General features: G+C 40.4%; 4 protein-coding genes and 1 long non-coding RNA gene across 6 annotated transcripts; 3 read left to right on the forward strand and 2 right to left on the reverse strand.

Moving 5' to 3' along the window:
- Positions 1-1609: 1609 nt before the first annotated feature.
- Positions 1610-5180, reverse strand: gmnn (geminin DNA replication inhibitor). 2 transcript variants are annotated; one of them, XM_034094479.1, is made up of 7 exons: positions 5112-5180; positions 4681-4746; positions 3839-3916; positions 3603-3756; positions 3422-3504; positions 3109-3219; positions 1610-2816 (listed from the first exon to the last, which is right to left on the reverse strand). In XM_034094479.1, exons 2-7 carry the CDS (start codon positions 4729-4731, stop codon positions 2586-2588), a joined length of 708 nt encoding a protein of 235 aa, XP_033950370.1. In that variant the 5' UTR covers positions 4732-4746; positions 5112-5180; the 3' UTR covers positions 1610-2585. The 2 variants fall into 2 exon arrangements, with proteins under 2 accessions (XP_033950370.1, XP_033950369.1); XM_034094478.1 differs by having other exon boundaries at positions 4675-4746.
- Positions 5181-5819: 639 nt separating this feature from the next.
- LOC139434778 (uncharacterized) lies at positions 5820-6703 on the forward strand. Its single transcript, XR_011644085.1, has 3 exons — positions 5820-6010; positions 6399-6459; positions 6572-6703. It is a non-coding gene; the product is annotated as an uncharacterized lncRNA (long non-coding RNA).
- Positions 6704-8009: 1306 nt separating this feature from the next.
- c11h6orf62 (chromosome 11 C6orf62 homolog) lies at positions 8010-12123 on the forward strand. Its single transcript, XM_034095093.2, has 5 exons — positions 8010-9591; positions 9721-9897; positions 9983-10108; positions 10568-10702; positions 10810-12123. Exons 1-5 carry the CDS (start codon positions 9463-9465, stop codon positions 10933-10935), a joined length of 693 nt encoding a protein of 230 aa, XP_033950984.1. The 5' UTR covers positions 8010-9462; the 3' UTR covers positions 10936-12123.
- A 1-nt stretch (position 12124) lies between these two features.
- On the reverse strand, positions 12125-13674 carry acot13 (acyl-CoA thioesterase 13). Its single transcript, XM_034095094.2, has 3 exons — positions 13502-13674; positions 13169-13353; positions 12125-12490 (listed from the first exon to the last, which is right to left on the reverse strand). Exons 1-3 carry the CDS (start codon positions 13583-13585, stop codon positions 12331-12333), a joined length of 429 nt encoding a protein of 142 aa, XP_033950985.1. The 5' UTR covers positions 13586-13674; the 3' UTR covers positions 12125-12330.
- A 93-nt stretch (positions 13675-13767) lies between these two features.
- On the forward strand, positions 13768-19848 carry tdp2b (tyrosyl-DNA phosphodiesterase 2b). Its single transcript, XM_034095092.2, is given in 8 exon segments — positions 13768-14089; positions 14319-14418; positions 14421-14439; positions 15110-15259; positions 15452-15543; positions 16577-16695; positions 16786-16956; positions 19286-19848. Coding segments are annotated over 8 exon segments (1080 nt in total). The 5' UTR covers positions 13768-13942; the 3' UTR covers positions 19568-19848.
- The last annotated feature ends 2467 nt before the right edge of the window (positions 19849-22315 follow it).

The following is a 22315-nucleotide window of genomic DNA, read 5'->3' on the forward strand; positions in this document are numbered from 1 at the left end:
ATTCATTGTTTGGCCCGAAAATAGGTTTAAGACAATAGAAAATAATTGGCAATGAAGATTTAGAGCAGGGGTGTCCAGACTAAGGCCCGGGGGCCATTTTGAATCGGCCCTCAGCTAATTCTAAAAGTATAATGTAATACGGCCCACAAATGAAACTTTTGCTTGTCTTATATTGTACTTCTTAAATATATATGTAAACATATATTACACAGTAGTATTCATGTGTTAATAAGCCCACTTTCAAATAAAGTCAATTAAAGTTGGAAACATTTTCTAACATAATCTTAGTTGATAAAAAAAAGGCCCAATAGCTTCATATTTCCCCTTATAAGCAAACTGAGGGATGAGCTGCCAACAACATAAATGAAACCCTATGTAGAGCTGTGATATAGGCTGTTTTTTTCTTAAGGCATTTTCAAGTATCAAGCATCATTTACCTACATTTGATTAATTTTGCTGACTTAAAACTTAACTTATGAGGCAATATACCTCCAGCGAGTGGCCCAGCCCTTTGTATATTTGTCTGTATGTGACCCCTGGTGTAGAGGCTAGGGAGGGAAGATGAAAAGACAGAAGAAAGGAACGTAGGCAAGGGCTATCAAGAGAAGGACAATTGAAATTTAGAAGACAGGAGAGAGTTAAGCAGGAGAGCGGAGAGAAGTAACTTTCTTTCCATCCTGTCGTTCTCCACTATCCTCATGTTTCTTCCTACCAACCATCCTCTCACATCTTTACTATCCAACTCTCTACTCCCTCCAAAAAGACAAACGTACCCCTACCCCCTCGTCCAGAGCGACAGTGTGATTCACAGTGCAGCCTTACATAAAGGTTTCTCTGCCATAACATTGCTAACAGCTCAGGGCCACAGCTGGCAGTGAATGCAATTATTGGAGAAAAATCAATAAGCCTTTCTTGCAACATGGTGGCAGATTGATCCGCACCATAGACAAAGCAGATTTTTCTTTGAGCGTCCACTCCGGGTGATCAGGATTGCTCCCATACTAAAAGGCAATTCAATAACAAAGGTTCTGCCCATCTGTTATTAAAAGTACAAAAAGAGTCACATCTTTATTCTAACAAAAATGCTACACGTTTACCTTCCGATGCCCAGTAAACTGAAGATCATTTATTTTTACATTATATATTCTGGAGTCTGAACAGCCGATATCTTTCATTAGGGACTCTGACCTCCTTTAAAGCCTGTCAGTGAGGGGATATGGCATCAAGGTTTCAAAATGGAACAGATGCAGTCCAAGTTTTTATCTTCTCAATGCATTTGTGTTAAGTGTTGCCTTTCTAGACCAAATGATAAGATGAAGTATATTGCTTTGTTGTACCCTGAATTAAAGGTTCAATAATGCATTCAGTTCTGTTGAATTGTCGAGAGTTCACCCTTTGCAGTACTTTTATTTGAAGTGTTACAAGGGCTATGGTTTACTCAAATGCTAAAGCATAGAAATCAGCTAAATATACTTGCACCAAACTGCACAAGAGGCTAACCCATATAACAGTAAACATTTAATAGTGTAGTTGGTCAATGTATACTTAACAGAAGTTTAAAGCATACAACTGCATGTGCACAGACAGAAAAGTAGTCAAGATCCAGAACTACAGATTCGTTTTTCCTAGAAAAAGTGTTTATTTTAACAAGGCATTACGTACAGAGCTGTGCCATAAGGATAACATGTGTGCAGTGTAAACCAAAACACTTGGTACAGGCCACATATAATCAGGAAGGTAGCAAAATCAATAAGGCTTAACTTGTCACAGTAGGAAAAGCACAGGAGTTTCAGTCACATGGTATCATATTGAGTTATAATGTCAAAGGAAAAGACCCCACAGGGGTTTGGGGTAGTACCTAAATCCTTTCTCTAGCATCAGACAGCCGACAGCGTACCTGGTGGAGCTGCAGGGCTTTGTGTTAGTCCACCAGTTGCAACAAAGTAATCCGTGCTGCGACTTATTCAAAAACACCAACAATTGCTCTGGTCTAGTAAAGAGTCACAGTAAGCCAATGCACCTTACTGGGGACCTGCAGCACTAACGGAAAGCAGCCTTTGTTATTACTCACACCTGCGCTTCTCCTACTGTGACCTGCTAAAAAGGTCTATAATGGCTTCTTTTTTTAAACACAAACGTCTCAATCAAAACCAATAAAACAAACCCCCGTCTGTTAAAGGCAGGAAAAAAATGTCCACTCACACACCCCCCCTGCTTTCTGAGCCAGGCAGACCGGTCACGCTGAATTAAACTGGAACACACATTTGAGTGGACACAAAGAGGCTGAAAGCTACTTTAAAGACCGTGGAAAGTAGCCGTTTGAAAAATGCCTCTTCACACAAGCTCAGTCAACAAACCACTGTACAACACAAACTTCTCAATCAAAACAAGCCCCCCGTCTGTTAAGGCGGAAAACTATAAAGATTGCATGCATTTAAAACTATTGCAGTTTAGAGTAAATAAATTACTTTGTAAAGCCAATTCAGTCAATGGATGCCCACTTGTTGCTTCCAAAGAAAACGTTAGCCTAAATCTGCAAACATGTATAAGCAAGTCAAAGTCCCATGACAGAAGAGCTGTGTCAGTTAATCCTGCTCTGACGGAGGTCCAGCTTCTTCATTGTCCGAGGTCTCTTCTTCATCTGCTTGGTGGTCTGAGGGCTCTTCTTCATCATGGTCTGAGGGCTCTTCTTCCACCGAGTCACTATGACTGAAATCAGAGTCGGCATCATCCTCCTCATCATCATCATCATCTACCACATCAAGAGCAATATCCTGCAGTTCCTCCAGATTGTCTGGACTCTTCCCAGTCAGCCTCTAAAAAAGACAAGATGCAATATGTCAAATTAACATAAAATACATTTGTTTTTTAACTGAACCTCATCTCACTACAGCATGAAGACCCAATAATGTGGGCACCAGAGCAAGAAGTCCAGTGTGAATAGGGCTTTAAATATACTGGATATTGTGATGGTTCCATTTGATTTAAGTATAAGGTAATTGAGGGTAAAATATTTCAAAAAATAACTTCATATAAAACCAGTTTATGTACCAGTACGGTCAGAGAATCTCACCAAACATTACAGAATTCTAAAACGAGTATGCTTACCTCAATCATATCCGCCATGTACTGTACGTGCTGTGCCAGCGCCTGCAGCTCTTCATTTTCACACTTTAGCTGTGTTATCTGTTCCTCTTTGGCCTCGATGCATTTGTGCATCTAAAGAAAATTTTAATAAAACCATTGAGCTTGACATCATGCTTGAAATGGTTTCATTGTATGAGATACTGAGGCAACAATCCTAAAAAAACTCTAACTGTTTATTTGCATGATGGACTGCAGCCAGTTCAGTTTGACTCAAGTCAGTGGGAGCAAGTCAATTTCCAGCTAAACATTAGCCATCTCTCAGCGATTAACTCACCTTCTTATTCTCCTGTATGACAACCTGCAAGGCCTTCCGACGCTCCTCAGCCGTCTCTTTCCAGTAGTTGGAAGGAGGAGTTTCTGCAATGAGAGAAAAGTAAGAGCAGGATATAATGAGAATCATCTGTGGTAGATGCCACAATGTGATTAAATCAAGTGCATTGATTAAAAATACATACCGACAACCATAAGATCATATGCTTCACTGGTCATGCCATCTGTCGAACACTGAGTTTCTTCTGTTTGTGTAGATTTGACTTCTACCTTCACCCTCTTTGGACCTCTAGTTTGTTCTAAGCTCCACAGTTTCCGTTTGGGAATGATATTTCCAACCTAAGAGAAAATAAGGTTTTCTTTATATGATTAAATGTTACAGGGAACAATTCAATAGCCAAAGGAAACTACATTAACTTACATTGCCAGCTAAGGGTTGGAGGACCTGCAGTCTTTGCCTGGGAAGACCCATTGCCACCTGAGATGGTTTGAAAAAGCTCTGGAAGACAAAAAAACAAATAGGTGTTACCTTACAGCTGATTAGATCAGACAGAATGGTTAAGGGCAAGATCAAACACTTCAGATGTGTTTAGGGAAACTCAATCGAGTCACACGGGAAAACAACATGACCCTGTTCTCATTTTCAAAGCCTCCATTCACCATGGCTTAGCATAGCTTTACTTTAGTTTAGTTTCACTGTCACCATGGGAGAGGGCATAACTGAGGTGGCCTACAACACCAACAACGGCTGCTGCCATGTGCAACACAGGTGTTGAAACAGGGGCAGGGCAAAAGCCGTGGGAAAGTTCATCCTCAAGACTCATTAGCGAGCAGCCAACATGCTCACTCAGTTAATGTTTGGCCACAGCCTCAAAACACTGATGGGAGTCTCATGACAATAGTTTCTGCTATGAGGGAGACAGTCTGAAACTACAGACAAAAACTAATGGGCCAAGTTGCAGAAGCAAAGGAAACCAAGCCTTTGAAATCTTACATTTTATTGAATTAAAAATAAATAAATTATATAGTAAGAGTCTGAGGGCATTACCTCCATTTACTCAGGGGGGTGGGGTAAAAGGATCCCCTTTTCTGATACATTTTATCTCGAGGAGAACATTTCTGGTCACACCGATACTGAAATCTACCAGCTGAAAATTAGACATTCACACGTTTGAAGAGTTACCCCATTTGTACCCTACGCTTTACATTTCATAGATTTGTTAAGTAAAATTAAAACAGAACAAATGATTTGCTCACGTGTACATTCTCATCAGACTTTTCTTGTCTGTGGGTCATCTTTCCAGTGAAATTCATTTTCTTACAAGAGATCTGATGGGAAAACATGAACACGTCACTACACATGAAAACGTACAGGAGGTTACCCACATTGGAGTAACCTCCTAGCAAAACTGCCCAAAACGGTTAATTACAAAACTAGAATTAACGTTTATAACTTAGTTAAGCTACACTTTAAACGCGGTATTTGTTCATGTAATGTGACCTCGTTAGCTTGTTTAAAGACACGTTTTTTAAAAATGTCGCCACCTCTAATGGAAAAGTATTTACAAAAAGGTCACCAAAGACGTTAAAACGCTAAGGAAACTAACGCGTTGCTGTTGCTGACAGAAACACTTAATACACGGTTGTTAACAATATTACATTTAGGCACTATTGTAGTAGATAAATCGCCTTACCGTTGATAGGAAACACTGTGTCGTAGGTGGGGACTGCCTTTCTCTTCGCTGAGACTCCCGCGTCAGGGGCTTAAATAAGCCTACTCAGTCACGTGGTACAGCGTCACTCGCGAGGAAGATTTTTTTCATGCTGTTGTTTTTGAAATGTTTTATTCAATATCATATCCATGTATATATATATACAAAAGATAACATTTCAAGTAATGTATTTATCAAAATGCACCCAGTAAATCTGAAGCAAAAACAAATAGTAAAAAGGCAACACAATTGGCACACAGGGAACACAGGACGACATCTTTATGCTTTGCAGCCAAAAACCAACAGTCAGGACAAGATAAGGAGCACCAAGGAGGAACATTTATTAACAAGGTTTAGACTAGGACACGAACAAAACACTACATTTAGTAAGTAAACATCCATCAGGATGATGTGAACACTGCCAGGTGGATGTATTAGTAGAACGTGTCATTCTGTAGCGTGGCAAATACAGTCAAGAAAGAGAAAAACAGAAATCAGGAAGCTTTAGTGGAACAACCGGATCTCAAAGAAACATTAGTCTCTGGGTCAGGGAGACTATTATATCATTTAAGACAAACAGAATGAATACAAATAATGTAATTTGAATTGTATTATTTATTTCGTTTTTTTTAGGGGGGGCTAGATCATTCTGGTCCACACTCCAATACAGTAGGTGGCGGTAATGCACCTTTAACGCTGGTTGCCACCCACCAGAGCCATTTAATAGAAGAGTTACGACATCTCCGTTCACTCCAATGGACCACTTTTTTACAGCAATGGCGGATCGTGGATCCTGTCAATCGTTCCCCGGAAGTTAGCGCCAAGGCTGGCAGAGCTGTGGAGTTGCAGCATAATAGACCGTCCGTGACGGACTTTTAAAGGTAAGAAGAAGTTTAAAGATGTATATTGCGGATATTATCAGTACATCTGATTCAAATGAACATGTGTATTAAAGGATGTCAGTGGATTATCCCTAAATTAGTAGATTTAGGGAACGTTTACAGATAACAGATTAAGCTAGCATACCGAAGAAGTTAGCAACACACGTTGAACAGCCTTTTAATTGTAAATTCCGTTCTCTCTATGTCATTTCGTCCAACATGTTGAATTAGAGAAGAGGGGCTTCTAAACGGGATTGTATGCGGGGGTGGAGGGAGTTAAATATTAGATAAATATAACTTTGGTGCGTGTAAGAGTGAGTGTTTTTAGCAGAGCCATATTGTGTCCTTGTGATTCTGTTGATTATTACCTGTCTGTATAATGTTGCAGCTCAGCTGATTCTGGATTGATGGCAAAGGGAGAGGGACTTAAGTGAGAGTGAAAACACAAGGTACGTTTAATACTACTGTTTTATATAAGTAAACACGTTATCTCCCCAAGGCAATAGGTGTGCTATATAGGTGTGTATAACCCTTTCTCCTGTCTGTTGCTCCCTCTCTCAGCACAAGAACCAGAGGGGGGTTCAATGGAGCCTGAATACCTGCACTGAGACCCTCACCCTGCACCCTGAGTCTCAACTCTGTGTTTTTCAAGCCTTTCCCTGTTTTTTTGTATTAAACAAAACATTAAGCTTTCCCAATGGTGTGGTTTTCGTTTTGTGAAAAAGTGCAAATGCAGTGTTTGTATATAAATCACATATTTTGTTGCTGTTGGTCGTGAAATTGCTCCTGCTGACTTGAGCCAGCCATTTTTTCCTCCGCTCTGTGTCAGTGGGGAAGCCGTACATTCGTACTCCTTTCTCTGAGAGATTTGAGCATCCCCAGGCAGCACATCAAACCATGGTGGCGACTAGGAGGCAGCACAGCAAACCATGGTGGCGACTAGGAGGCAGCACAGCAAACCAGGACAACACGGAGGAAAAGGCACCGACAAACTGCATGATATGCTCTTCTATGTTTATTGAATTCCATGTATTTGCAATGGAAGTTCCTAAAGCAACACATTTAACATCATCATCATCATCATATCGGTCTCCTGTCCTTTCTGAAAGCCATAAAGACGACATTAGTCATTTAGATAACTTGTGTCCTCAATTACCAGGGGATTACTGAAACTACCATGAATTTAAGAAAATGGTAGAAATTAATCTAATCTGAATTTTAAAGCATTACTTTAGATCACCTCCCTCTAAATGTATCAATAAACATTAGAAAGTGATCCTCCTGACTACCATACAAGTTTAAGAAGATAATATTGGTTTGAAAGAATTCAAAGCTATAAATAAACAGCAACAGGCTCTTTAACCAAGGCACTGTTAGTAACATGTAAACTAGTTGTTCACACTAATCCTAATATTATCACTTAATATTAGCAAATTCGATTTTATTTTTGAAAACATATTGATGTAAATACATACACATATCGATTTGTTGTATAAATATTGCAAATCAAAACCTTTATTCACTAATAATTAACAAAAATCGTAGTTCTATCTCCTGTTATCAATGCATTCACATTGCCCGCCATGAACTTCCGGGGAACGATCCCTCGTCTACATGAACCACGTGACGATAACCGTTTTTGGACTTCCGGTGTCGTAACTCTTCTATTAAATAGCTCTGCCACCCACCATACAAGCAGAAGAAGAAGTAGTAATAAAAAACAAACAAACATATATATATATAAAGAAATAAAGAGATGTAAAACCAAAGGTAACATTTCAAGTAAAATATGATATCAAATACACATTACGTTTTCATTGCCTCCTTATTTTTTAATATGTTTTTTAAGTGGTGCCATATTGTTGTAATTCTTATTTAAATGTGCAACATTTTATTTAGATTCAGTCCATTTGTTCTTGTGAATGTGAAATGTTCCCGAAATAAAAGCAGAAGTAGTGGTGGTGGTGTTGTTTTCCCCCTGTTGTAGTCACATGGCAACACACGTCACATCTTTTGTAGTTGTCTGCGCAGCCATTTTGGGGGAGGCTGTGGATCGACGAGCTGCTTGTGCCATTATCAGCTGCCCAAAAAAAACACACAAAGAAACCAAACGCAGAAACGTTGGACGACACGCCGTTAACGATGGGCCCGCCGGGAGACAGAACAGGCCACATGTCGACTGAAAGAACGGAGGACTTCAGCTGGATTGTCGATTTATCTTGACATGGCATGCAGCAGGGCGAGTCGCAGGTTGTGACGACTGAAGAAAAGAAGAGAAAGAAAACGGCAAACACCTCGAAACTTCAGACGTGAAAACTTGGGGGAGATTTTGTTTAAGCTAACGTGTATTTCTCCACGCAGCGTTAGCCGTTGATTCTCCCGTTTTATTTTGGTCGATGAAGTTGTTGACAAAACACGACGACTAGCTAAAAAAAATGCTGAGCTCAAGCAAAACCAGTTAGTCAGTTAACCCCGCAGGTCGCTTGACTTTCACAACACTGGCAGTCGCATTGAAGCTGGAGAGAAAATGTAAACGCGTAGAAAGATGACTGTACGCTAAGCTAGCCAAATCACACATAGGCCTCGATTAAGCCAATCAGTCAGAAGATAAGATGTAGCTTCATCGACGGGTCACTACTAGTTAGTGTTGGAAGTGAATGCCTAGATTAGCTTGCTAGCTCACCTTAGCTAGTGTGCTAAAAATACGCCCACATCATGACTCTCAGCAGTGGCAGCACCGCAGGCCGTGAGCTAAATGAGTGGCAGTAAAAAGTCAAGGAAATGTCAAGGCAGTAGTCTTCGATGTTACCCGGTGCCAATATCTCCTGGCATCTCTATTTACCTGCCATGTTAGTCTGTATCTTAAATCCGCCTGTAACACGCACATAACTCGACAGATAAATACACACAAAAAAGATAGCCATGGATGAGGGACTTTGAAATTACCCAAATAGTAAAATATGTGTCCGCTTGCTAGTCTCTGTAGTCCTCAATTTCACTAGCAAAACAAATATATTGTCGGTATGGGTTTTTACGGTAGCAGCCGTTTCTGTTGATTTCAGTTACCTACTCAGAAAAGTTGCTCTTTTATCTCGTTGGAATCCCTTGTCGATGGCAGGTTGAAAAATAGTTCATTTGGCTTTAAAAGTCATGTCTTAAAACATGGATTTCTGAACCAGTAATATGGAGATGTAGTCTTAGTTTGTTGACCATTCCCCTCCTCAACACTGCCCTTTTACAAAAATTAAAATGACTTAGGTTTTGTTTCTGATTTGTCGACCTTCTCAGTTGGTAGTTAGTGGGTATTTTACAGATCTAGCCTAGAGTTGTTTGATGCGTTGTTTCTGCAAAGGGTAGCTAGCGCCATCCTTTATCCAGCGTATGAATACAAAAGTAGAGAGTGAAGCCAAAGTTTTCTGCAAAAGAGAAGGAACTACCATCAAAATCTAACCATGGGGGACCCAACTTCACGAAGAAATCATACAAGAAATCGACTAAGAGCTCAACTTCGGAAGAAAAGGGAATCTTTGGCTGATCAGTTTGACTTCAAGATTTATATAGCCTTCGTTTTCAAAGACAAGGTTTGTCAGTAAAATTGAGGAATAGCGTTATTCTTAACTCCATCTTAAATCACACTTTTATGACTTGTTTTATCATTACACATTTAAATGTTACAGCCAGTGTGTTTTTATCTATGTTTCTCATCACAGAAGAAGAAGTCTGCGCTTTTTGAGGTAGCTGAAGTGGTGCCGGTGATGACCAACAACTATGAAGAAAACATCCTACGAGGTGTGCGAGATTCCAGCTACTCTCTCGAGAGTTCGATAGAACTCCTGCAAAAAGATGTTGTGCAACTGCACGCCCCCCGATACCAGTCAATGCGAAGGGTAAGTCAGTCCACCATCTGAGGAGGATTTATCTTGAGTAAGAGAAAGACCGTTTGTGTTTTTAAATTGTTCTCTCTTCTCACAGGATGTGATAGGCTGCACACAGGAGATGGACTTCATCCTTTGGCCACGCAACGACATTGAGAAGATTGTGTGTCTGCTGTTCTCCAGATGGAAGGGGGCCGATGATGAACCCTTTCGGCCCGTTCAGGTCAGATCATCTCACATTACGTGGGCAGCACATTTTTGGAGCCTGGTCTTGCTTCTAATTATGGCTGCAACTTTTTATTTATGGAATTATTACATTATCAATTAGTATGCTGATTACTTTCTAAATGTATCAGTTGATTATTTAGTCAAATACATTTCAAATGACTGTGAAATAATTTATCACATTTTCCCAAGATCTTTTGAAAGAAAAAGCTTTCTAAAGCTAGGGGGATTTTTTTTCAAGCAACAATTAAAAATAATTGCCCACTGTCAAATTACAGATTTTAAGTTATACAAGTTATAACATTTAGCTGTTTTTTGGATTACATTTAAAATGTAGTTTTAATCACTTCATTTTCACAATGTACATATTTCACAAATAGTTAATTAAGTGAATTGCCCTAGTCTGGATGTAACAGAATGTACATCTTGGCTCACAAGTCTCTCCTACAATTTACAGGCCAAGTTTGAATTTCATCATGGAGACTACGAGAAGCAGTGCCTGCATGCTTTGGGTCGTAAAGACAAGGCTGGAATGGTCATGAACAACCCAACTCAGTCTGTGTTTCTCTTCATGGATAGACAGCACTTACAGGTGAGTCAGTCCTCTGAAATGATAATGTTACTGATCTGACAAACCTAAACCTCAGACAGCGTCCTAACACACACACCACAAATGTTCTCTGTCCACCTCTCCTGCAGACTCCTAAAACCAAGGCCACAGTGTTCAAGCTGTGCAGCCTCTGCCTATACTTGCCCCAGGACCAGCTGACCTGCTGGGGTGTGGGAGACATCGAGGATCACCTCCGCCCATACATGCCTGACTAAGGCTTCCTGCTCCACCCAGCCTCATAGGGAAAAGCCCTTCATTTCTCTCCTGCCTAAACCTTCAGAAGCAAATAGATGTACTCATCTCCACCCGTTTCTTTTAAAAGATTTGAACTTGTGCTTGGATCTCTCCTTTTTTTGTTACCTACTTGTTCTCCCCTCCCTGACCAGAAGCTGGTTCGATTCCCACCCTTGTTTTTCCTCACACCCCAAATGTTCCTCCTCTTCTCTCTGCCTTTTTTTGGGATTGGTTTCTCCATTTTTCTTTTTTTTTCCTTTACTCCCTTTTCATTCCCTCCTACTCACTCATCCATTTTTGTTCATTTGAACCTGCACGAACATTGATTTTGAATGGTTGGTTGTTCTCTTGGAGCCGCTCTGTCAACAGCACCGGTCATTGAAGGAACTCTTTATGTTGCATCAAAACAGGAACAAACAATACACAGGTCTTCACGGTGGTTCTCAGATGGACGTGTTTGATATCCTTGTTGTCATAAGAAAGGATTGTTAAAGCTTGTTTGTAATGTCAATGGGGTTTCTAGAACTACTTGACACAATCTTTTGACCAAGGACAGGTGTGAAAAGGTGTTAAAACACCCGTATAAGCAAAGATGAACAATATTTGTCAAATCATATGGTGTAGGTATTGCTTCTTAAAAACCGCCTTCGTTTTTTTTGCTGGACTTTTAAAAATTGTTTGTGTCATTTGCTTTCCTCTGAAACATGCTAGGCGGGCCTTTGTTACAATCTTGAGTGACCTGAAAGGCATTGTACACAAGTTGGTTAAATGTTGAAGGTCATTGTCAAGCCGTTCATGCATCATTAATTTAAGCTACTGAAATCTGATGTTATGTTTTGTTTTATTTGGGATGTGGGTTGGTGACGAACTGAAATTGTGACATAGTTAATGTTTAACTTGCCTAACAAAAGTTGCTGGAAGCTAACAGATTTCTTTGTTTAATTTGACCTACTAAAATGAATATAATTTGCTACAATGCTCATTAAATTTGATTTTGCAGGCTTGCTTGTTAAAGAATGAGGTTCATAGTACATATAATTTTGCTCCTTGTTGATTCAGTGTGTTCAGTTGAAAGGGTATAAGGCGTGTAACTTCTGGGTTTTTTCTGTTGATTCTCAAATCAATACTGCTGAGCATATCCCAATACAATGCAAATTCTGAAAGCATAACTCTTGTCTATTTCTTTTATTGCATGTGCATGAAACATTGATAGTGTTTCCATTAGGAGTGAATCTGACCATACAGTTCTGTTGACGAAATATGTGTCACAACATGAATTAAGTTAACAGCTGAGAAGGATTTGTTAACAACATTGTGTTCACAGTCAGAGGTTAGTTAACATCTTAACCATACATGATTTACAGACAGGAGCAAGTTCAACTGCCGCCGAGGTGTTTAGTGTGTCGGCCTTGTGCTATGACCTTCCCGGAGGCTTTGCTGGTGAGGTCTACTGTAGCGAACGCCAGGGTCCGTCCTTGCTTTAGAACCTGAGCAGTGATGAGTACGTCCTCTCCTATCTTGGCAGCATTCATGTATCTGTAAGACATTGACATTTGTTCCCAGTCATTTTTAGTTAACGAGGTTAATCTTTAACCTATGACCTGGTTAACACACTGAGGGTCGAGGTCTGACATTAAAAGCGTCTTTTAAAGCGTCTTTGGGTTCAAGAAAAGCGCTATAGAAATAAAATGTATTATTACAGCTGAAGGCACTGCTGTATACACAGATCACACTATATATTTTCTGGGGCATTCAGGGTTTTTAAGGCACAAAACCTAAACCAATTATTATGCCTGATATTATGAATATTATTAAACCTTAGTGAGTAACCTGAAATGAAAGAGTTATTTGGAGGAAATAAAAATAAGACAGCATACAGTTTAAATGTTGTGACCATATAGGTCCATATAAGTCAAACGTTTAAGAATAGCACATCTAAGTGTTTAACAGTCACACATGTCAAATAAATTCAAAGAAAAACTGAAGATACAAAGCAAAAAACAAACACATCAGTAAAACAATTGCAGGACATAATCTCAACTCAATCAAATGCCAACAAGAGAGGTCTGCATCGAGGGTTCATTGCACAATTTTTTTTTAAAAACAAGCATGATATGAAGTAAAAACTCTACAATCAATGTTATCTATTAAGTGATCTATTTCACAGGTAAATCAACAGGTGATACATCTTAAGAATTACACTAGAGGACTCACGTTATGTTCATATCCACACTGACTCCTGGTGATCCCCTCTCACTGTACATGATGGCCATGGTGGAGATAACATCCACCAGGGTGGCTGTCAGTCCGCCGTGCAGCGTCCCTCCTCGGTTGGTGTGCTCTTCCTCTACCCGCAAACCACACACCACCTTACCTGGGCTTGCAGACAACACGTCCACCTGATGGAAACACAAATATAAAAGTTTCCTGTCAAGATGCAACAATGTTGATGATCATGATAGGTTGTGTTTAAAAGAAAATATCGAGGTGTCACAGTCACAGAACTCTTAAAAACATTCAGAAATGTAGCATAATATGCACGTTCACCTTGCTCAGGACTCTGTCAAAGCCTGGATTGTCTACCATTGCTCTCATGATTTGTTTTAACGTATTTAAAGACAGAGAAGCCATATTTAACGCGAGTATGAGACCAATGTCAAAATTGTTACTTCAAACCGGAAGCTGTTGCGTCCGATAGATCGTCCGGGTGGAATTAAAGTTAATCTGTCAGAGAACGTTTGTTTAAACAAGTAAATGGCACCGAGATTATAACAACATGCTGTTGTGTTAATTCCACACCGAAGATAAACTGTACTTTTGTATCTTGCTTTTATAATACAAAGAAGAGTTGTATTCTGGGATTTGTTGTAAAGTACTTAGCACATTCACATTCCGGAAGACTTTAACAGGTACACCTGAGATAACTTGCAGAGTAAAACAAAACCTTCGGAAAACATTAATTTATGTCCGCAATAGTTTCTATAAAAAATGGCCTCAACATCTGCCTCGGAAAAACCCTCAGTTTCTAATGTGGAAGAAAACAGAAGTCGCCTGTGCAGTGAGTTTGCGGGCATAACAGGAGCTGATAGCGCCGTGGCTCAGTGCTACCTAGTGGAAAATCAGTGGGAGATGCAGGTACAGTAGCTATAACAACTTAAACTACATCAGCCTGCTGTGGTTCTGCTAGATACAGACTGCTACAGATGGTGGCAACATTTTAGTTTAAATCTAACCTCAGTGCAGTTTATTTGACTGTGTTGGTAATTTTCTAAGGCTAGGTAAATGCTAACCAAAGTTTCTACATTATAATGCTTTGCATGGTATGAACATGTGAAATGGAAATGTCTTAACTGTTGTCTTACAGAAAGCTATGAACTCATTCTTTGAGGCTGATTTGGAGAAAGTATTTGAAGAAGATATGTCAGACAGTGAGAGCAGCTCCAAAAGAAAGAGACAGAAAATTGAGGAAAACCTCCAGCAGAAAGGTTAGTCTCCTGTCTTCTCTCCATTAGCCGCTTTCACACAAAGTACTTTCACTGTTCGTGTAGCACGAGGCTGAGGTTAGCTTCCGATTCAGAGTTTCCGATTCGGCAGTTAAGGGGGAAATTAAGGGAAATTAAATGTACAGTGCTGAGCGAACAATCCTCCGTGTTTGTAGGCCTACCTCTTAAATCGCTGCATAGCTGATTTATTTGGTCTAGATTATCCCAGAGAGTCTAAACATTCTTTATAACACAGTTTTAGATTTGTAAACCTTTCTTCTATATGTGAAAATACAAAAAAGAGAAATTTCGCTGCTTTTTTCGCATCTTGACCACATTAGACCAGGTCCTGATCTAAAACCACTATACCTAGACTCCTCAAATCTGGACTGGATTATCCCAGAGGCTCAACATTCTTTTTTATAACACATTTTTAGATTTGTGAAACCATAATTATATTTGTGAATACTAAGTAGCGATTTAAGAGATACACATACGGAGGATTGTTCGCTCAGCGCTGTACATTAAATGTCCCTTAACTTTCCCCTTAACTGCCGAATCAGAAGCTCTGAATCGAAACCCAACTTCAGCGTCGTCTGTCACGAGTCTTTCTGAAAGAGCCAGCAAACATTTACAACTCCAGAAGAATTGACAGTGTCTTAAAAATGTCCAGTATAGATTTGACTGGAGAGAGCCCTGTCTCCACACGCAAACCATCAGAAGAAGACGACCACAAACTGTCTCTGATCTCCTGGAACGTGGATGGACTGGATACGGACAACATTGGAGAGAGGGCCAGAGGCCTGTGCTCCTACTTAGTCTTGTAAGATTTTTTTATATATATGTACACTGTTGATCTTGGTTGTCGTAGCATGATATTGTATTTGTCGCTGGTAACCTAAACTTCTTAATTAAAATATGTTGAAATGAAAGGTCAGCTGCAGAGCAGTGCCCTGGATATACGTTGTTTAAATAGTTAGATAGTGTATGAAAAATTAGCTTTATCTTCATGTAGATACACTCCGGACGTGGTGTTCCTTCAAGAGCTCATTCCATCTTACATCCTGTATTTGAAGAAACGGGCTGTCAGTTACCTACTCATTGAAGGTACGGTATGAGTACTTTTTGAATTGTACTAGTAGTGACTTGTCCTAGACTTCGTTCCTGGTTTAAACTGGGGCTGTATAATACGTTATTTTTTGGGAAATATGGATAACAATCGTCAATGTGACATTAACTTGCAATACACTACAATACTGTGCTTGTTTGCATTTTTAAATTCTGTTTTCTACTGATACCTTTTAAAGGTCCCATGTCATGGCCATTTCTACTGATCATAATTCCATTGTTGAGGTCTACTAGAATAGATTTATATTGGGCAATTTTCCAAACTCACATTGGTTTGTGATACAGCATCTCTGTATAGTGTGTATTCACTCTGTCCTAAACGGCTTGTAGGAGCTCCTGCCTCCCCCTCCTGTGAGCCCAGTGGCCGTCTGCGAGACAGCGAAACCCAACCCGAACACACACACACACCCGCAGCCTGGCTGGGAGTTTGTGTGTGTGTGCTCACACACAGACTCACAGCCTCGCCACGTCCCGCCGTCTCAGGGAGGAGAAATCGGCGGAGCTGCAGCTGAGAAAAGATTGAGTGTGTGTGTGTGTGAAGAAGTCCGCGGATTGGTCCATTTGGACCAATCCACAGACTTAACATAACGGCTCCACAGATTGGTCCATTTGGACCAATGGGTCCATTTGGGTATGGGCACGTCACTGTACCCAGGAAGAAAACAATGGAAAAAGAGAAATCTCCAACGAGGTGTTCTGGGGCAGCATAGACAGGTCTTTTCTGTGTTAGAGTTTTACTCGCTACAGGGTGTACTTTGAGGAAAAGCATGACATGGGACATTTAAGCAATACAAAAAGTGCTATGTGACATCTAGTTTAATTTATTGAAAGAGAATGCTGGTAATAGTTTCCTTTCACTTCCACACAGCAGGAAAGCAGCAGAGTAGACTATATATTAGCTTTTTATTGAAATTAATATTGTTATAGTGACATTAAACAATGTTATCCATATTTCCCTCAAATTGTGCTGCCATAGTCTAATGTATTGCTCCTCTTAACCTCTGCGGGTCAGGTGGTGAGGAGGGTTACTTCACTGGGATCATGCTGAAGAAGTCAAGAGTCAAATTTGTGGAGAGTGAGATAGTAACTTTCCCCACTACTCAAATGATGAGGAATCTGCTCGTAGCTCAGGTATGTGCACATATAGTTTTCCAGAAACTCGTTTGCCACCTTGAGCTCACCTTGGCTGATACAAAGTTGGATTTGTCTCTTTAAATTAAGGTGACTTTCAAAGGACAGAAGCTGTGCCTGATGACTTCCCACCTGGAGAGTTGTAAAGCGCAAGCAGGGGAGCGGGTGAAACAGCTGCGGGTTGCTATGCAGAGGATGAGGGAGGCCCCTGACGACGTCACCGTCCTGTTTGGAGGGGACACAAACCTGAGGGACACTGAGGTCAGTAATTTGTCTTTAAAGGTCCCATGTCATGGCCATTTCTACTGATCATAATTCCATTGTTGAGGTATACTAGAATAGATTTATATTGTGCAATTTTCCAAAATGTCATTGGTTTCTCATACAGCATCTCTGTATAGTATGTGTATTCACTCTCTGTCCTAAACGGCTTGTTGGAGCTCCTGTCCCCCCCTCCCTATGAGCCCAGTAGCCGTCTGCGAGACAGCGAAACCCAGCCCGAAACCAGCCCGAACACACACACACACACACACACACACACACACCCGCAGCCTGGCTGGGAGTTTGTGTGTGTGCTCACACACAAACTCCCAGCCTCGCCCAGCTCCCGCCGTCTCAGGGAGGAGAAATCGGCAGAGCTGCAGCTGAGAAAGTGTGTGTGTGTGTGTGTGTGTGTGTGTGTGTGTGTGTGTGTGTGTGTGTGTGTGTGTGGTGTGTGTGTGTGTGTGTGTGTTGTGTGTGTGTGTGTGTGTGTTGTGTGTGTGTGTGTGTGTGTGTGTGTGTGTGTGTGGTGTGTGTGTGTGTGTGTGTGTGGTGTGTGTGTGTGTGTGTGTGTGTGTGTGTGTGTGTGTGTGTGTGTGTGTGTGTGTGTGTGTGTGTGTGTGTGTGTGTGTGTGTGTGTTGGTGTGTGTGTGTGTGTGTGAGCCGTCCACGGATTGGTCAATTTGGACCAATCCACGGACTTAACGTAACGACTCCGCGGACGTAATGTAACGGCTCCACGGATTGGTCCATTTTGACCAACCCACGGAGGGGTCGTCGTTACGTCACTTGGTTCCCAGAAGCAACGGCTTAGCAACCCCATTGTTTTGTTATGAAAATGTATCTATATATATTTATCACATTCTCGCGAGATCTATCAGGGGTCGTTGTAAGTTAAAGCGCAAACTGTTACTTGGCTAATGTTGTTATAATTCTCAGTATGTGAACACAGATTGAAAATGGAAAGATTTCTCACAATTCAGTGTGTGCGTGCGTCTGTCTGTTTGTTTGCGGTGTGGTGATGAGGTTAAATGCCACAGCATGCCAGTTGAAACAGTGAACGATCGCTATTGTGTACAAAAATATTGTAGGAGCACAGAAACAGTGTTCAAATTCTGCTTTTACAAACTTATTTTGGTTGTGCTTACCTTGCAAAGTAATGTTATAAGTGTCAAAGGAATGTTTTAATGTAAATATTAATGATAATATTGTAGCGTGTCCCAAGGTTAGTTATGTCAGTTCTCAGATGTGCACAGTTTAGTACATTGTAAAGTTTGTTGTTGGTGGGAGTTAGGAGAGACGCCCCTCTAGTGTGTGTGTGTTGTGTGTGTGTGTGTGGGGTGTGTGGGTGTGTGTGTGTGTGTGTGGTGTGTGTGTGTTGTGTGTGTTGTGTGTGTGTGTGTGGTGTGTGTGTGTGTGTGTGTGTGTGTGTGTGTGTGTGGGTGTGGTGTGGGTGGGTGTGGTGTGTGGAGGGAGTACGAGACGGTAGGAGGTGTCTTCGAGTGTGGGGGAAAGTCTAATGACGTGTTATACTATTGATTGGTTCTGTAAGGCGTGGCTGTGGCCGTCAATACCAGAAAATAAAGAGAACGTTTTCGACATTAAAGGCTCGAGTGATCTGTGATTTTGAATAGCGGTGAACACTACAATATGAACAGGCTCGTGCTTGGGCAGCATAGACAGGTCTTTTCTGTGTTAGAGTTTTACTCGCTACAGGGTGTACTTTGAGGGTTTGTGACTTTGCAGACCGTTTACATGCATAAAAAGCTACATAACACACAAGGGGACGGGTAATAACCGGAAAAGCATGACATGGGACCTTTAAATCTTGTGTGACTTAAAAACTATGATGTGTGATGGCTGAAATGGTAATCCACTCCCCCCCCCTTATTTAGGAAATCCACTCTTTATCAACAAAATCCTTGTTTCTCGGGGAAATATTACCCTTTTCTTTTTTTGTCTTGTTCATTACTTTTGTATAGAATTTAATGGCTTAAATTAAATAATTACAAAATGCCAGTTTCAAGGAACCCTTCCTGCCTTGTTGCACTTCTCATCAAATAAAATGGAGAGAATTCATTTTAAATTTCATCTAGATTTTTAACAATTTGTTCTTTTTTTCTTTAAACCCTTTTAAGTATACTATGCATTATGAAATGTACCTGTTTAACTATTTTCTTTATTTTGTACTGATTGTTCTATAATGTCCCAGCCCTCACCTGTTCTGTGTTAATACATTATTTTTCACATCTTTGTTTATCAATTATCACCACACCTGCCATCACACAGTGTTCCTCTTTAATAATCTTTCCCCTCGACTCCATCCCAGGTTGCCAAGGTGGGTCTCCCCCCACAGGTCAGCGATGTGTGGGAGCGACTGGGAAAGCAGGAGCACTGCCGTTACACATGGGACACCAAAGCCAATAACAACAAGGCGCTTCCTTACGTCAGTCGCTGCCGCTTCGACCGTGTCTACATCCGCCCAGCAACCAAGGAGGGCGTCCCCCGCCTGGCCCCCGACCACATGGCCCTGTTGGGTCTGGAGAAGCTGGACTGTGGACGCTTCACTAGTGATCACTGGGGAATCTACTGTAGCTTCATCGCTGCGTAGAAATGCACAACAACAACAAAATCCTGAAACGTGTCCTTTAAAGTTTAATATGAGCTCTTAAGTTGAGGCCTTGTCAGTGCTGGCATTAGAAAACAAACATTTCTCTGTGATTGAAGATCTGACCTCCTCTGAATGTTGGTTACCTGTACATTTTATATCCTGATTTAGTTAGTTTTATCTTCAAAATGTTCTCTTTTTGGAGTCTCTGGCAAAGCCTTTTTTAAAAAAATATAATTTCTAAATGAATCTGGGAAAATACTAATAAATGTTAAAATATCAAAGTTTGCATCACTGTGTTTATGTAGTTTTGATATCGACCACTAGAGAGCACTGCAGAGTTGAAATGTGGTTCCACGTTAGTGTTAACATAAAAACAAATCAAAATATTTGGATAGAGTTGTATCTATTTGAACTTGATGTTAACCACCAAATCATTGTAACTTTAGCTATAGTTCCATACAACTTGAACTACAAAATTACTCACAATTAAATTAAACAAAAATAAATACACTTGCAGCTGATGGTCCTAACCAGTAAGGGTTTATGATTGCTTCCTCATTTTACATTACTAATATATGTGTGGTGGCATGTAAAGTGTCTGCTGTGAAAAAAGCCTATTAGAATGATATGCTGCTCTTTCTAATGATTTAAAGGTGGGGTAGGTAAGTTTTAGAAACCGGCTCGAGATACACTTTTTGTTATATTCCATGGAATGATCTTAACATCCCGATAGCAATGAATATCTTAAGTGCTTTGACAAAAAATCCATAAAAAAATGTCATCTGTGGAAGCCGTAATACTGTAAAAGCCTACCTGCCTGTCAGCCTTCCATCAGGGGCACAAACTTATCGCGTGCCCTCATTGGTCATGTGCGCGTTCGTGTGTTTTGGAGGAGGGGCTCTATAAGGAAGTGGCAGATTTTCTCCGGTTGTGTATTTTCAAATTCTAGCGATCTCGAGCCGGTTTCTCAAATGTACCTACCCCACCTTTAATACTACCAGGGTTCCCACGGTACCTGGAAAACATGGAATTCATTTTTTACTTTTCCAGGTATGGAGAAGTCATGGAAAATGAGCAAAAGTGAACACTTACATTGAAATAGAAACAGTTGTCCTGGAAATTGTTATTGGATGAGGTGTAAAATAGTAATAAAATGAAACTCTTGAGCACAGAATTAAGATGAGTTTATAAAAACACTTTACATGTGAACAGCTTTTACTGTAGATAGAAATGGATGATCCCATGTTGTAGAGCATGCTCTTGGCATCCTATATGGTATATTGGATGTTGGAATTTGATGCAGGCAACTTGGTGATATGGACTTTAAAAGTATAGTTTCGGATTGGTGGACTTCAGGAATAATAACGTTACTCGCGATCTCAATAGAAGGGTCAAATACATGCATTTCCCAGCCAACACGGGAGCCTTGACATCTACAGTGAAACTTCTTATGCAAGTTTATCCTCAAATGTAAGTAGCTGTGTTTAACTGTGGTACACTTGGGTTTATCAACGTTAGTTAGTAAGCAGTGCAATCTTGATAACTAGCTAGCAGTTTGAGTTTGTTTTGAATTTGTTAATGAATAGTCTAGTCTTGATACATTTTGTAACATTCATTCTTATATCTACTTTTAGCTATTTTGTGATTTTTCGTTTTTTTCTTAAAAAAAATTATACTAGTAAATAGGAACATTTGGGGTAAGACATTTTTGAAAATGCATTGATCATGCCTAGACTGATTCTATACATCTATACTGTTAAGCTAAGTTTACTAGTGGGGTTGCTGTACAGGGGAACCAGCCTTATGTTTTCCCTTTTAGGTTCATTAGTAAGACTCATAATCTCAAATGTGTGATGCATTACGGGAGTGAGTGACAATGACACGCGGCAGATTCAAGTCACATTGGAAAGATGACTCTCAATACAAGGACTGGATTGGAGAGGTACCAGGAGGAGATGTCCACAAGGTTTATTGCAAGTTTGCCGCAAGTCATTTGACATCAGCAATATGGGGGTCGCTTCCCTCAAGAGCCATTCAAAAGGACAAACCCACACCAAATTAGCTGGACAGCTAAATAATGAAAGACAGGGTTTGTACGGTCATTGAAAACCTGGAAAAGTCATGGAAATTCAAAATGCAAATTCCAGGCCCTGGAAAAGTTATGTAAAAGTCATGGAAATGTAACTAAAGTTGCGTCAAATATAATTTACATTTTATCTAATCGCCAAAATAATCTGCGGTCGCGAGCTGTTATGTGCCATCATGACGCGCATGGTGTTATTTTTTAATATATGAAGCGTGAGCTGTGTGCTCGAGTCTTCCTGCCTGTCGGTTGTTCCGGGTATGACGGTCAGCTACATTATCTACGGTGCGTTCGTTAACTGTGCGGAGTCACTGTGGCACAGACTGCACCGCTGGTGAACAGCTGTTAGAACAGGCCGTTCAGGTGTTCAGAGCAGAGCGGCAGAGCGTGATGTGAACTGAAATGTTTTTATGTCACAATATCATTAAGGAATCGTTGAGCTAGCTAGCTAGCTAGCATACATTGTCACTATCTGCTAACGTTAGCTTTAGCCTTCGTTTTCTAATAGTTTTTTTCATAGGCTATAAACGAAGGTGGTACAAGTATAGATATTGTGCTAGAGTAAAAGTAGAAGTACTCAGATCTTGTACTTGAGTAAAAGTAGAAGTACTCAGGTTTTTTACTTGAGTAAAAGTAGAAGTACTCAGGTCTTGTACTTGAGTTAA

The sequence above is a fragment of the Pseudochaenichthys georgianus genome, chromosome 11 (genome assembly GCF_902827115.2).
Source record: "Pseudochaenichthys georgianus chromosome 11, fPseGeo1.2, whole genome shotgun sequence".
NCBI lineage: Eukaryota > Metazoa > Chordata > Actinopteri > Perciformes > Channichthyidae > Pseudochaenichthys > Pseudochaenichthys georgianus.